Genomic DNA, 14846 nt, shown 5'->3' with positions numbered 1-14846 from the left:
CATAGCATATACCAGTACTTCATTTCTTTCTACTGTTGAATGATATTCCATTGTTTGACTATACTACATTTTGTTTATCCAATCATTAATTAGAAGACATTTAAGATGTTTCCACTTTTTGGCTATTATAAATAGTACTGCTATGAACATTTGTGGGCAAGTATTTATGTGATCATAGTTTTTTCTCTTGGCTGTATACATAGGAGTATAATTGCCTGGTCATATGTTAACTCTATGTTTAACCTTGTGAAGAATTGCCAGACTGTTTTCCAAAGTGGCTTTACCATTTTCCATCTCCACCAGCAATGTATAAGGGCTCCCATTTCTCCATATCCTCACCAAGACAGTTATTACCTATCTTTTTGATTATAGCAGTATTTGTTTTATAAATGATATTTCTTGATGTTCTGTGATACATTTAGATATTTTAGATTTTGAAATATATTAAATATCATTTAACTGATTTTTTGCTTAATGAATTCTGAGCTTAAATACTGATATTAATACACATTTCAGTGTTAAGCCAAAAGGACCCCAAATTTTCATCTTTGCTCTGATTATTACTGTTATTTTTAATTGAAATATAGTTGACTTACCACATTATATTAGTTTCAGGTATAGAACACCATGATACAATATTTTCATAGATTATACTCCCTTTTATATTGATTACAAAATAATGGCTTTAATTCCCAGTACTGTACAGTATATCCTTGTTTCTTATCTATTTTATACATAGTAGTTTGTATCTCTTAATCCCATACCCCTATATTGGCCCCTGCTCTGATTATTGCAGTAAATAACCGCATTTTCTTATAAAACCTCACATGGAAAATTATCTTCAGAAATTAGAACTAGATTAAACTTTTCATTTGCTTGTATATTCCTTCTACATAAAAAAGAGAGAGTTGTGTAACTTGTTCTTTCTTTGTACTGGCTGCTAGAAACCTTAAAACGAGAGTTTTTCTCAATCTTGAATTCTTGCTAAACTTTTATTTTCATCTTTTGTCTTATGGGTGTTGTTTTTATACCTCAAAATTTAGTAAAAGCTAACTCACTTTTTTTAAAGTGGGAAAGAAGTTACAAATAAATAAATAAATAATTATTTACTAAATACCCTTGACCTGCACTGCAATTACAAGGCAGTAGTTAGAGTAAATATTCCCTAATTCTATAAATGATAAAAGTGAGTCAATGAAAAGTGGTCTCAAAGTAAAAGCTTAGAAGTGGCAAAACTTCTAACTTCTGATACCAGAACACAGATCCGACAGAGTCTCCCATTTCAGTTCTTTATATTATCCCACCAGCATCTCATCACTCTGGTTAAGACAGAGACTTAAAAAAAAAGATAATTTGTCACATTTGAAAGTATTTCAACATAGCTCTTGCAGAGCTAACACTTAAATGTGATAGAGTCCCCATAATAAGATGTTCAATTAATACAACCATCACAATGATTGAGATAATTTTAAATGTTCCTCAATCTAATCCCTACGATGGCCTACCTCTGTCTGTATGATATTAATAGAAACAAGCTTGTTAATTCTTCAGTGATGATCTGTGATAGTTATACTTATTACTAATATTCAAAGTATTAATTTGCTGCTAATGATATGAAAGATAATATATAACATAAAAATCTAGTATTTGTTTAATAATATAGGTCATAGTGGGCTTCCCTGGTGGCTCAGATGGTAAAGAATCTGTCTGCAATGCAGGAGACCCAGGTTCAATCCCTGGGTCGGGAAGATCCCCTGGAGAAGGAAATGGCAGCCCACTCCAGTATTCTTGCCTGGGAAATCCCCATGGAATCAGAGGAGCCTGGTGGGCTACAGTCCATGAAGTCACAAAGAGTTGGGCACGACTGAGTGACTAACCCATCACTTCAGTTCCATTTCAGTTCAGTTGCTCAGATGTGTCCCCATGGACTGCAGCATGCCAGGCCTCTCTGTCCATCACCAACTCCCAGAGTTTACTCAAACTCATGTCCATTGAGTCGATGATGTCATCCAACCATCTCATCCTCTGTCGTCCCCTTCTCCTCCTGCCTTCAATCTTTCCCAGCATCAGGGTCTTTTCCAATGAGTCAGATCTTTGCATCAGGTGGCCAAAGTATTGGAGTTTCAGCTTCAGCATCAGTCCTCCAATGAATATTCAGGACTGATTTCCTCTAGGATGGACTGGTTGGATCTCCTTGCTGTCAATATATAATAGCTGTAGTTAGCTTAAGAATGGGGAAATATTTCCAAAAACTCCAATGTGGAATAATTTATAGGAAGTTGCTTTATATTTCACTGCATTGAATTTTAAAGTCATATAAAAGAATTGTCTGTATGAAATTTATGCATCCTTCCTTAAAGAAAGAAAGTGAACATCTATAGAGATAGTTATAAAAATGTATTTGATATTCAATACTGGCAATTCTGAATAGAAAGAATTTAGGTTTTAGGATATCAGGTGAGAACAACATAAGCTAGAAACTATAATTACCATTGGATGATTTCTGGAAATTTAAAGGCTAACAGTTTTGTTTATTATTAAGTTGGGAGAATAAATTATATTTATGTTGCAGACCTATGTGACAGTTGCAAAAATAGTCTAAACATGAATAAGAGAACTCAATATATTTTCTAAATGCCTTAAAAGAACCCTTTTCCTATATTTATTCAATCTCCACTTCTTGAATATTGTGGACACTTGCAAAGTTTGCTCCAAAAATCTAGGCCATCCCAAAATGACATATATCACCCACCATATACTAAGTGGCAAGTCATTGCAGTAGTTGAATAAGTTGAATAAGTATTGGTTTTCTAGAATGGTAAGAAGCCTTAGAAGTTGCATAGTTTGCCTCATTTATTTTACAGGTGTGGAAAATAAAGACAAGGTAAAGAGACATTCTCAAGTTCTCATAATTTTACAGCAGAAGGGGACTATGGCTTCCCTGGTGTCTCAGTTAGTAGAGTCTACCTGCAATGCAGGAGACCTGGGTTTGATCCCTGGGTTGGGAAGATCCCCTGGAGAAGGAAATGGCAACCCACTCCAGTATTCTTTCCTGGAGAATTCCATGGACAGAAGAGTCTGGTGGGCTACAGTCCGTGGGGTCACAAAGAAAATAAAGATGAGGTGAAGAGACTTTCCCAAGTTCTCATAAATTCACAGCAGAAGGGGACTATAGCCAGGCTGACTCCTGATTGGAGACTATTTCCACAGTACTATGATGCTTCAAGTCAAAGTTTAAAATGCATTTGGTTTGTAGCTTTGCTTAAACCTTGGGTTTAAAAAATGAGCATGTCAATGTATGGCAAAAACCACTACAATATTGTAAAGTAATTAGCCTCCAACTAATAAAAATAAATGGACAAAAAAATGAGCATGATATAGCCTAAAATAGCACACAGTTTTGATGAACTCACATTTTTAAGCTAACAGCCAACTAGAAACCAAATATAATAACAATATTAGTATCAGAGTAGATAAGGGATATATTATTAAAATCAAGTGTAAGATAACAGTATTCAGGTTTCCTGGATATTTTATGAATCACAAACACTGCTTCTACATATTTTAGGGTCACTAAAATTACTTTCTAAAATAATTTTTGTAACTAGACTAAATTACTAAGAAAATTTCTTTTAGGTAGACAAAAGAACACACTACTGGAAGAGGAACTTAAAGAGGTTTAATAGCTCTTTCTTATCTATCTTGTTCCCTGAAAAATGTGTTGAACAGTAACTTCACAGTTTGAATATCACAAATGAAAAAAGGGAAAAAATAGAGAAATCCATCCAGTTCTGGAATCATGGATTGAGTTTTGGAAGATGATTTGATCTTGTAATCTTTTTTGCTGGTTCTCTCTTGGCATTTACCATCTTCTGATTAGCAGGATTATATCTTTCTGTTTTCACTGGATTCTCTTTCATTCTATTCTGATTCACTGGTTGTCTTTTAGAAGAGTGGTGTGAGCCAGAGAGCTGAGACATTTTAGCTAGGTACATACGACGTTCATCCTTCACCTTGTGGTAAGCCTTTGATTCTCGTTCCAGTCTAAGTGCATACTCTCTCACTTGACTTTCAAGGCTCTTTTTTTCTTTTGCTAGCTGTTTAAGTAATGTCCTTAATGATTCCACTGACATCCGCTTATAGACACGAATAGAAGATAGTCTATCTGGAGGATTCCCACGGATTTTTTCTATTTTCTCTCGGAGACTAGCAATTTGCTTTTCTAGTTGATCATTCAGTTCAAGTTGTGCCTCATAACAGGTTTTCCATTCGTTCTCTTCATGGTTAGAATTGAGTTTGTCTTCCAGTTCCTCTATCTTTTGTCTTATTTCAAGTATTGAGATTAGCACTAAGTCTTTCATATGGATTTCCTCCAGTAACTCCTGTTTAAGGCAATCAGTGCTCATACCTTCGAAGCTGTCACCTCCTCCATCCCCCATAGTGTCAGCTCAAGAGCTCTGCCACACCATTCCCTTCAGCACAGCTTACATCAGAAGACGTGAAGGGACACTCGGAAGCTGGGGAGGACAAAGTGTTGTCATGAGCTGTTGCTATGGTGAACTGATTCTTAGAATCCTAGGTTGAATTTCTTTCCCTCAGCACTTTGAATATGTCATAAGACTGCCTTCTTGTCCCTACTGTTTCTGATTAGAAATCAGCTGTTAATTTTATTGTGATTTCTTTATATAAGGCATATAATTTTCTTCTTGCTGTTTTCGGGCTTCTCTCTTTGGCTTTGGCTTTCAGTAGTTTTTCTATGACCTCTCTAGCTGTGAATATCTGAGTTTGTGCTACTTTGAATTCATTGAGCTTCTTGGATGTATAATCTTTGAAATCTGAAAAGTTTTCATCCAATGTTTCTTCAAATACTTTTTATGTTCCTTTTTTCTCCACTCCTCTTGTGGAACTTTCATTATGCATGAGTGGTGTGTTTGATGGTGTCTCAGTGGCCTTTGAGGTTCTTCAATTTTCTTCATTCTTTTTGCTTTCTGTTCGTTGGATTGCTGCTGTTGTTGTTTAGTCACTAAGTTGTGTCTGACTCTTTTGTGACTCATTTGTGACCCCATGGAGACACAGGTTTGATCCCTGGATCAGGAAGATCCCCTGGAGGAGGAAATGGCAACCCACTCCACTGTTCTTGCCTGGGAAATCCCATGGACAGAGGAGCATGGCAGGCTACAGTCCATGGGGTCCCAAAGAGTTGGACATGACTAAACAACTAAACAACAACAATGACAACAATTTGAAGTCTTTATGTACTAAATCTATCACCTAGGCCCTCTTAGAGACAATTTATATAAGCTTCCTTTTTCTTTCCATGTAAGGGCTGCTTCTTATTTGATTGTTTTTTAATTTTAAATTTTTTTTTTGTTTAGTGATGTGCTTGAACTAATTATGTAGTGTCTATTTCCCCTGTAGTACGCGAGAACTGCAATCTGTGCTCAGTTGTTTTTTTTTTAAATTCTTGTTCTTATTTTTAATTTCTTTTTTCCCTTGTTTTCATTTTTAAGCCTAGATACCTAGAGTTAACCCTTGGGTCACGATAGTTTAGTGGTCAGCCAACTATTGGTCCAAGATGTTGTTTAAACACTTTGAGCCAGTAAGACTATATATTTGTCAGGTCAAGTTGATTGATCATGTTGTTCAATCTTCTATATGTTTAACTGTTTGTTATTTGCCTTTTATGCCAATTACTGGGGGAGATGTGTATGAATCTCCCAATCTCATTGTGAAATTTTAAAATTTCTTCTTTTAGTTCTGTCACTTTTTATATATTTTCTGACTCTGTTATCTAGGGTACATATGAATTTAAGATTGCTATCATTTCTTATTGAATCAAATCTTCTGTCATTATGGAAAGTCCCTGTTTATAATGCCAGTTCCCTTAAACTCTAATCTGTCTGATATTCACATAGTTATCCTGATTTGTTGTTCGGATGATATTGTTTTGTTATTTGTTTATTCTTGACCATTTTGTACCATGTCATTTAAAATGTGTTTCTTGCAAATAAAATGAAATGTGTTTCTTGCAAGCAACATGTGGCTGACTTTTTCATAAATTGAACTATATTTTTAATAAGAATATTAATCCAATTACTATGATTATTGACACGTTAAAGTTTATATCTGCCATCCTTCTGTTTGTTTCCTGTCCTTCATATCTGTTGTTTCCTTTTTTTCCCTTTTCTTGTCTTTTGGATTTATGAAGTTTCTTTTAAATAAACTTTTAATTTCATAATAATTTTAGATTCACAGAAAAGTGGCAAAGGAATACAGAAAGTTTCCATACACCCTTCACTCAGTTTCAAATTCCTGTAATGCTATCATTTGTTGAAATTTTAAAAATAACATTGTTAACTAAACTTCAGATGTTGTTCTTATTTCACTAGTTTTTCCATTCATGTTCTTTATCTGCTTCAGGATCTGATCATCACTACCACATTGCATTTAGTTATCCTACCTTCTTAATCTCCTCTAATTGGTGACAGTTGCTCAGTCTTTGTTTTTCATGACCTTAACAATTTTGAGCAGAATTTGTCATTTATTAAGTAAAATATCCTTCAGTTTGGGTTTCTTTGATGTTTTTCTCATGATTAGATTGGGATATTGGGCTTTGGGAAAGAATACTTCAGAGATGAAATGCCTTTCTAATCACATCATATCAAAGGGTACATGTTATCAACATGACTTATCATTGGTCACATTGACCTTGACTAAGGTGGTGCCTGTCAGGTTACTCCACAGTAAAGTTACTATTTTTTCCCCTTCCCATGCTCTATTATTTTAAAGTGAGTCACTAAGTATGATGTGTTTTTTATTATTCTAGTTTCCGTCTTTTAGTCTACTAGTAATACATTCTTTTTCTTAACCATTAAATATTTTTCTTCCAGTTTTATTGAGATATAATTGACATATAACACTGTATAAGTTTAAGGTGTACAGCATAATGATTTGACTTACATACATCATGAAATGATTATCACAATAAGTTTAGTGAACATCCATCATCTCATATAGATACAAAATTAAAGAATTAGAAAAACACTTTTTTGTATGTGATAAGAACTCTGAGGATTCACTGTTAACTAACTTTTGTACATACAGCAATGCTAATTATATTTACCATGTTGACATTACATCCCTAGTGCTTATTTATCTTACAACTGACAGCTTGTATTATTTGACTGCCTTTATCCAATTCCTTCTTTCCCCACCCCTTGCCTCTGGTAACCACAAATTTGACCTCTTTTTTCTATGAGTTTGTTTTTGAAGCATAATCGGCCTACTACACTATGTTACTGCCTTTTACACAACATAGTGATTCACTATTTTGGAACATTTCAAAATGATCACCAAGATAAGTCTAGTTATTGATATGATATGTCACCATACAAAGATATTAGAATTATTGACTGTATTCCTCACACTGGACATGTCATACCATGACATTTACTTTGCAGATGGAAGTTTGTACCTTTTAATTTCCATCACCTATTTCTTTTCTCCTCCCATCCCTCTCCCTTTCGGTAACAACTTGTTTGTTCTCTGTATCTATTACTGTTTTTGTTTTGGTATGTTTGTTTATGTATTTTGTTTTTTAATATTTGACAGACAAGTGAAATTATACAATATTTGTCTGTTTTGTCTGACACTTCACTTAGCATAATACTCTCTTGTTGTTGTTTAGTTGCTACAATGTGTACGATTCTTTTGTACCCATGGATTGTAGCCCACCAGGATCCTCTGTCCATGGGATTTCCCAGGCAAGAATGCTGAAATGGGTTGCCATTTCATCTCCAGAGGATCTTTCCTGACCCAGGGATTGAACCTGCGTCTCTTGCATTGGCAGGCAGGTTCTTTACCACTGAGCCAGCAAGGAAGCCCATAATACCCTCTAGGTCCATCCATATTGTTGTAAATGGCAAGATTTAATTCTTTTCTTGGCTGAGTAACACTCCGTTGTGTGTGTGTGTGTGTGTATATACACCCCACATCTTCTGTATCCATTCATCTATCAATGCACAAGTAGGTTGCTTCTGTGTCTTGGCTATTTTAAATAATGCCACAATAAACATAAGGGTGCGTAGATCTTTCCTAATTAATGTTTTTGTTTTCATCAGATAAATACCCAGAAGTGGAATTACTGGATTGTATAGTGGTTCTACTTTTAATTTTTTGAGGAATCTCCATACTATTTTCCATAATGGCTGTACCAATTTACATTCCCATCAACAGTGCAAAAGGGTTCCCTTTTTTCCATGACCTTGGCGATACTTGTTATTTGTTGTCTTTTTTGATAAAAGCCATTCTGACAGGTGTGAGGTGTAATTTCTTTGCGGTTTTGATTAGTATTTCCGCAATGAATAGTGAGGACTTCCCAGGTGGCTCAGTGGTAAAGAATCCGCCTGCCAATGCAGGAGACACAGGTTCGATCCCTGGGTCAGGAAGATTCCCTGGAGAAGGAAATGGCAACCCATTCCAGTATTCTTGCCTGGAAATCCCATGGACAGAGGAGCCTGGCAGGCTATAGTCCACAGGGTCACAAAGAGTTGGACGTGACTGAAGTGACTGAGCACCCATGCACACATGGTGACTAGTGTCTTTTGGCCATCTGTATGTCTTCTTTGGAAAAACGTTTACTCAGATCCTCTACCTATTTTTTAATCGGGTTGTTTTCTTTTTTGGTGTTGAGTTACATTAATTCTTTTTATGTTTTGGATATTAACCCCTTATCAGATATATCATTTGCAAATATCTTCTCCCATTCAGTAGGTTGCCTTTTTTTGTTGATAGTTTCCTTCACTATGCAAAAACTTTTTAGTTTGATGTAGTCCCATTTGTTTATTTTTGCTTTTGTTTCCCTTGCCTGAGGAGATATACGCAAAAAAAAAATTACCGAGACTGATGTCAAAGAGCTTACTGCTTTATTTTTTTTAAAGAAGTTTTATGGTTTCAGGTCTTACATTTAAGTCTTTATGTTTGAATTTATTTATTTGTATGGTGTGAGAAAGTAGTCCAGTTTGATTCCTTAGCACATAGCTGTCCAGTTTTCCTGATACCAGTTACTGAAGAAGTTGATTTTTTCCCTATTGTATATTCTTGCCTCCTCTGTTGTAGATTAATTGCCCATATAAGTGTGGGTTCATTTCTGGGCACCGTATTCTATTCCATTGATTTGTGTGTCTGTTTTGTACTAGTATCATTCTGTTTTGATGATTGTAACTGTTGTATAGTTTGAAATCAGGGACCGTCATACCTCCAGTTTTGTTATTCTTTCTTAAAGTTGTTTTGTCTATCCAGGGTAAATTTTGTCTAAAATAAAAATTTTAGAATTATTTGTTCTGCTTCTGTGAAAAATGCCATTGGTATTTGATAGGGATTACATTAAATCTGTAGGTTGCCTTGGGTAATATGATCATTTTGACAATATTAATTCTTTCAATCTATGAAAGATCTACATCTTTCCATTCATTTGAGTCCTCTTCAATTTCTTTCATCAGTACCTTATACTTTTCCAAGTACAGTTCTTTTACCTCTTTAGGTAGGTTGATCGCAGGTATCTTATTCTTTTTGATGCTTTGTAAATGAAATTGTTTTCTTAATTTCTCTCTCTGATTATTTGTTGTTAGTGTATGGAAATGTGACAGATTTCTGTGCATTAATTTTGTATCCTGCAACTCTATCAAATTCATTGAACTCTAGTAGTTTATTGGTGGCATCTTTAGGATTTCTATGTATAGTATCATGTCATCTGAAGACAGTGACAGTTTTAGTTCTTATTTCCCAATTTAGACTCCTTTTATTTCTTTTTCTTGTCTTGCTATGGCTAGGACTTCCAAAACTATGTTGAATAAAAGTGGTGAGAATGGACATCCTTGTCTTGTTCCTGATCTTAGAGGAAATGCTTTCAGCTTTTCACTGTTGAGTATGATGTTAGCTGTGGGTTTGTCATATATGGCCTTTATTATGTTGAGGTATGTTCCCTCTATACCTTCTTTGTTGAGAGTTTTTTTTAACTGAATATATTTTATTTTTTTCTGGGCTGGGTCTTTGTTGCTGTACAAGCTTTTCTCTAGTTCTGGACAGCAGGGCCTACTCTCTAGCTGAAGTGTGCAAATTTCTCAGTGCAGTAGTTTCTCTTATTGTGGAGCAGGGCCTGTAGGGCACTCAGGCTTTAGTAGTTGCAGCATGTGGGCTCAGTAGTTGTGGTTCCCAGGCTCTAGAGCACAGGCTCAATAGTTGTGGGGTGCAGCTTAGTTGCTCACGGCATGTGGGATCTTCCCAGATCAGGGATCGAACCTGTGTCTCCTGCATTGGCAGGTGGATTCTTTACCAGTGAGCCACCAGGGAAGCCCAAGAGAGTTGTTTATTTTTGATTTTTATTTTTTAATCATAAATTGATGTTTAATTTTGTTGAAAGCCTTTTCTATATCAAGATGATCATATGACTTTTTCCTTCAATTTGTTAATATGGTGTATCACATTAATTGATTTATGGATATTAAACCATCCTTGCACTCCTGGAATAAATTTCAGAATATTTGCATCTATGTTCATCAGTTATATTGGCTTGCAATTTTCTGTTTTTGTGACACCTTTGGTTTTGGTGTCACATATATATATGAAAATTTTAAATTACTGATTTCTTAGGTTCAAATGCATTTTACCTCCTGCATTTTTACTCCCTCCTCCTGCACCATTTAATATTTTTAATGTCATATTTTACATGTTTGTTGTTTTGCGTATTCCTTAATTACTTGCTGTGGATATAGATGATTTTATTACCTTTGTCTAATGCCTTCCTAATACCTTTATACATGGTTGATTTTCTACCTTTAACTATATATTTGCCTTTACCAGTGAAATTTTTCCGCTCATAATTTTCATGTTTCTAGCGTGGTCTTTTCTTTTTCCTGTAGAGAAGTCCCCTTAACATTTCCTGTAAAGCTGGTTTGATGATGCTGAACTCTTGGCATTTGCTTCTCTGACAAATTTTTGATCTCTCTAGCAAGTCTGAATGAAAGCCTTGCCAGGCAGAGTATTCTTGGTTGTAGGTTCTTCCCTTCTATCACTTTAAATATATCATGCCACTTCCTTCTGGCCTGCAGAGTTTCTGCTGAAAAGTCAGTCAATAGCCTTGTGAGAGTTCCCTTGTATATGATTTGTGCTTTTTCCTTGCTGTTTTTTTTAATATTCCCTATCTTTAATTTTTTGCCATTTTAATTATACTGTAATTACACTATAGTCCTCTTTGGTTTGATCCTGTTTGGGACTCTCTATGCTTCCTGTATTGGGATGTCTCTTTTCTTTCCCAAGTTAAGGAAATTTTTAGTTTATTATATCTTCAAATATGTTTTCTGCTCCTTTCTCTCTCTTCTCCTTCTGGGACCCTTATAATGCAAATATTAGTATGCTTGATGTTGTCCCAGAAGTCTCTTAAACTGCCCTCATTTCTTTTTATTCTTTATTCTTTTTTTCTGTTCAGCATCCATGATTTCCACTACTCTGTCTTCCAGCTTAGTGATCCGTACCTCTGTATCATCTAATCTACCATAGATTCCTCCTCCTAGTAAATATTTTATTTCAGTTATTGTATTATTAATCTCTGTTTGGCTCTTCTTTATATTTTTTAACACTTTGTCAAAATTTCTAACTTCTCATTCTGTTCATCCAATCTTTTCCTGAATTTTTGAACATCTCTACAATAATTGCCTTGAACTCTTTATTGGGTAGAGTCCACGACTTAGTTCTTCTTCTGGGGTTTTATCTTGTTCTTTCATTTGGAAAATATTCCTTTGTTGTCTTGTTTTACCTAATTTGCTGTTTTTATTTCTGTGTACTTGGTAGGTTGGTTATGCTTCCAGACCTTGTAGAAGGCATCCTATGTGTTCTAACAGCACAATCCTTTCTGTTCACCAGAGAATGCCTCTTATATGGGCTGCATGGGTCCTTCTGCTGTGCTGGGCTATCCTCTTATGCATGGTCTGGTAGATGTGTCTGCCCCCACTCTGGTTAGTTACTGCTGTGCCTAGTGCAAAGGCTTGCTAGCCTTGGGTGGGTGGCCTCAGGTCATGAGGAGGCTTTCTGCAGGGCCCCAAGTGTCCTGGATCTAGTGTCAGCCCACTTGTGTGTGGGACCAGATTCCAGAGCAACTGTCTGAGGGGCTCAAGTTGTCCCAGAGCTGGTGTTCAAGCCTTCTGTGGTTGGGCTAGTTCCTGACATGGCAGGCTGCATGGTTGTGGTGGTTTTGAGGCTGATGCCTGCCCATTGGTGGGTGAGATCAGGTCTTAGGTCGAGTGTTGGCCTACTGGTGGGCAAAGCTGGTCCTGCGGTCTCTGGCTGCAAGGCCCATGTACCCTGGAGCTGGCATCAGTACACTGGTGGGCGAGTCTGAAGCCGGTGTCCTAGGACTAGTGTTAGCTCACTGGAGGGTGGAGTTGGTCCCAGGGTTTCTGGCTTCAGGGTCCTAGTGGTCCCAGAGTTGTTTGACCTGCTGGTGGGTGGGGCTAGGCCCAGGAGGTCCTGGAGCTGGTGCCTGCCCACTAATGGGTGAGGCGGGTCCCAAGGCTAGTGCTGGCCCAGTGGTAGGCTGAACTGGATCACAAGTTCTCTGGTTGCGGGGCCCTGGATGTCTCAGGGCTTAGGCCGGTGCACTGGTGTGTAGGGCTGTGTCTGGGTCCTCTGGTGGATGGGACCTGGTCCTGTGGCAGCTGTGGGCTCAGGAGGTCTTAAGCCAGCAGGCCTGCTGGTGGGTGTGGCTATGTCCCTGCCAAATTTGTTGCTTGGCCTGAGTTGTCCTAGTACTGGGTGCTGACAGACTGGTAACAAGCTGGAGGGAGGATCTCCAAATAGGTCTTGCCTGCACTAGAGTCCTTATGATAGAATGAGCTCCCCTAAATAGCTGCCATCAGTGTCTGTGTCCCCAGGGTGAGCTGCAGCTGCCCCCTGCCTTTTTAGGAGGTGCTCCGAGATCAGCAGGTAGGTCCCACTCAGGCTTCTTTCAAATTACTTCTTCTGCCCTGGGTCCTGGAACCGATGAAATTTTATCTGTGCCCTTTATGAATGAATAGAATCTCTACTTCCCACAGCCCTCTGGCTCTACTGAAATTAAACTCTGCTTTTCTTCAAAGCAAGACGTTCTGGGGATTGCCTTCTCAGTGCAGGACCCTTGGACTGGGGAGCCTGATGTGGGGCTCAGATCTTTCACTCCTTTAGGAGAACCCCTGCAATTCTTATTATCCTCTATGCTGCATCTCTGCCCCTCCTACCCATCTCATTGTGGTTTCTTCTTTATAGCTTTAGTTTTAGAAGATCTTGTCTGTGAGTCTTCAGGTCTTTCTCATCAGTAGTTGCTCTGTGAATAGTTGTCACTTTCGTGTGGGAGGAGGTGAACGTGGGGTTTTCCTACTCTGCCCTCTTGGCCACTCTCCTAGCAACACTTTCTTTTATTACTCTTTTAGTTGTTAACCTAAAAAATTACAACATGCATTCTTGACTAAAGCCTACCTGCAATTAGTACTTTTACCACTGCTTAGTGTAAGCACCTTTCAACATTTTAGGTCACTTCATTCCCTTTTAAGTTGAGTTATTGTCATGTGCAGTTAATGTCATAAATTTTAATTCACTGGGTTTTTTTTTAAACCCAGACATTTAAAAAAAATTTGAAACAATCTCAAACCTACAGAAAAGTTTCAAGTACACTACAAAAATTTTTTCCCTGAACCTTTTATGTGTAAGTCATTGACATGATTTCAAAATATTTCCATATGTATTTCAAAGAAAGCAAAGACCATTCTCTTACAAAACTAAATATAACAATCAAATCAGAAAATTAACATTGATGCATCATTAATATCCAGTATTCAAATCCCATTCAAGTTGCTGATTTTGCCAATAATATCCTTTACAGCCAAAGAATACAATTCAGAACAAAGCATTGCATTTTTTGGTTGTGTCTATTTAGTGTTCTTCAACCTGCAACAGTTCCTCTATTTCCTTGACTTTCATGACCCTGACATTTGAGGATTATTATTTTGTAAATGTCCCAGTTGTTTCATAAAATGTCCCACAACCTGGGTTTATCTCATATTTCCTCATGATCATATTAGTTTATAATTTTTTGGCAGGAATATCACTGAAGTGATGCTTTGATCTTTCATTACATTAAGGTGATATCTTCTGGGCTATACACATCTATTTAGCTCCAGTTCCTAATCAAACTACTTATTCATTCATTCAGATCAGTATGGACTCACAATTTCTTACTTTATTCAGTTGGTTTTAATCTAATACTATCATTATTTACTGTAATTTTCAAACTTAGCCAGTGGGAGCCCTTTTAGGGAAGTTCTGTGTCCTACTGATGTTTCCCCATCTTTCTTTGAGCAATTCTTTATTTTTAGGGACAAAAACACATTTCGAGCTGCTTATTCTCCATCCATAGTTTACACTGGGCTTCACTCTTAATGTTGTAAACAAGGGATTTATTTTTTCTCTCTGGCAAGCGCTCAAGGTAGGGATGGATCATCTTAATTAGATTAGAGATTGAGGCTGACCTTCAGTCTTTATGAGGGTTGATCAGTTTCCCATTCCCTTTTACCCCTAGGTAATGGCTATTTGGGGGAATCAGCTGAAATTCTGTGGTGTTTATCAGGGCTCCTCCTCCTTCATGGGCACTCAACTCCAGTCTTAGCCCTCCCCTCTCCACTCCCCTCTTTTACCCCTCTCTGGTCCATGATGTCTCTGAAGTCTCTGCTCACCTTCTCAGACTCCCAACCACTATTTTCTGCACTATTTTCTGCTTGGGTTATTAGCTTCTTGGTTAACAGCTTTCAGACTGGCAAATG

The 14846-nt window shown here is 37.1% G+C and overlaps 1 protein-coding gene across 1 annotated transcript; it reads right to left on the bottom strand.

Annotated features, from left to right (window-relative positions):
- Positions 1–3696: 3696 nt before the first annotated feature.
- Positions 3697–4534, bottom strand: CCDC169 (coiled-coil domain containing 169). The gene has a single exon (XM_020889736.2). It carries the CDS (start codon positions 4437–4439, stop codon positions 3798–3800), a length of 642 nt encoding a protein of 213 aa, XP_020745395.1. The 5' UTR covers positions 4440–4534; the 3' UTR covers positions 3697–3797.
- Positions 4535–14846: the final 10312 nt, after the last annotated feature.

Source organism: Odocoileus virginianus, unplaced genomic scaffold, assembly GCF_023699985.2.
Source record: "Odocoileus virginianus isolate 20LAN1187 ecotype Illinois unplaced genomic scaffold, Ovbor_1.2 Unplaced_Scaffold_2, whole genome shotgun sequence".
Lineage (NCBI taxonomy): Eukaryota > Metazoa > Chordata > Mammalia > Artiodactyla > Cervidae > Odocoileus > Odocoileus virginianus.
Note: the sequence above shows the minus strand (reverse complement) of the source record. Positions and strands in the feature narration are given on the sequence as shown.

Excerpts from the sequence above, each read along its gene's own strand:
- CCDC169 (XM_020889736.2), bottom strand. The coding sequence starts at position 4,439 with ATGGGGGATGGAGGAGGTGACAGCTTCGAAGGTATGAGCACTGATTGC.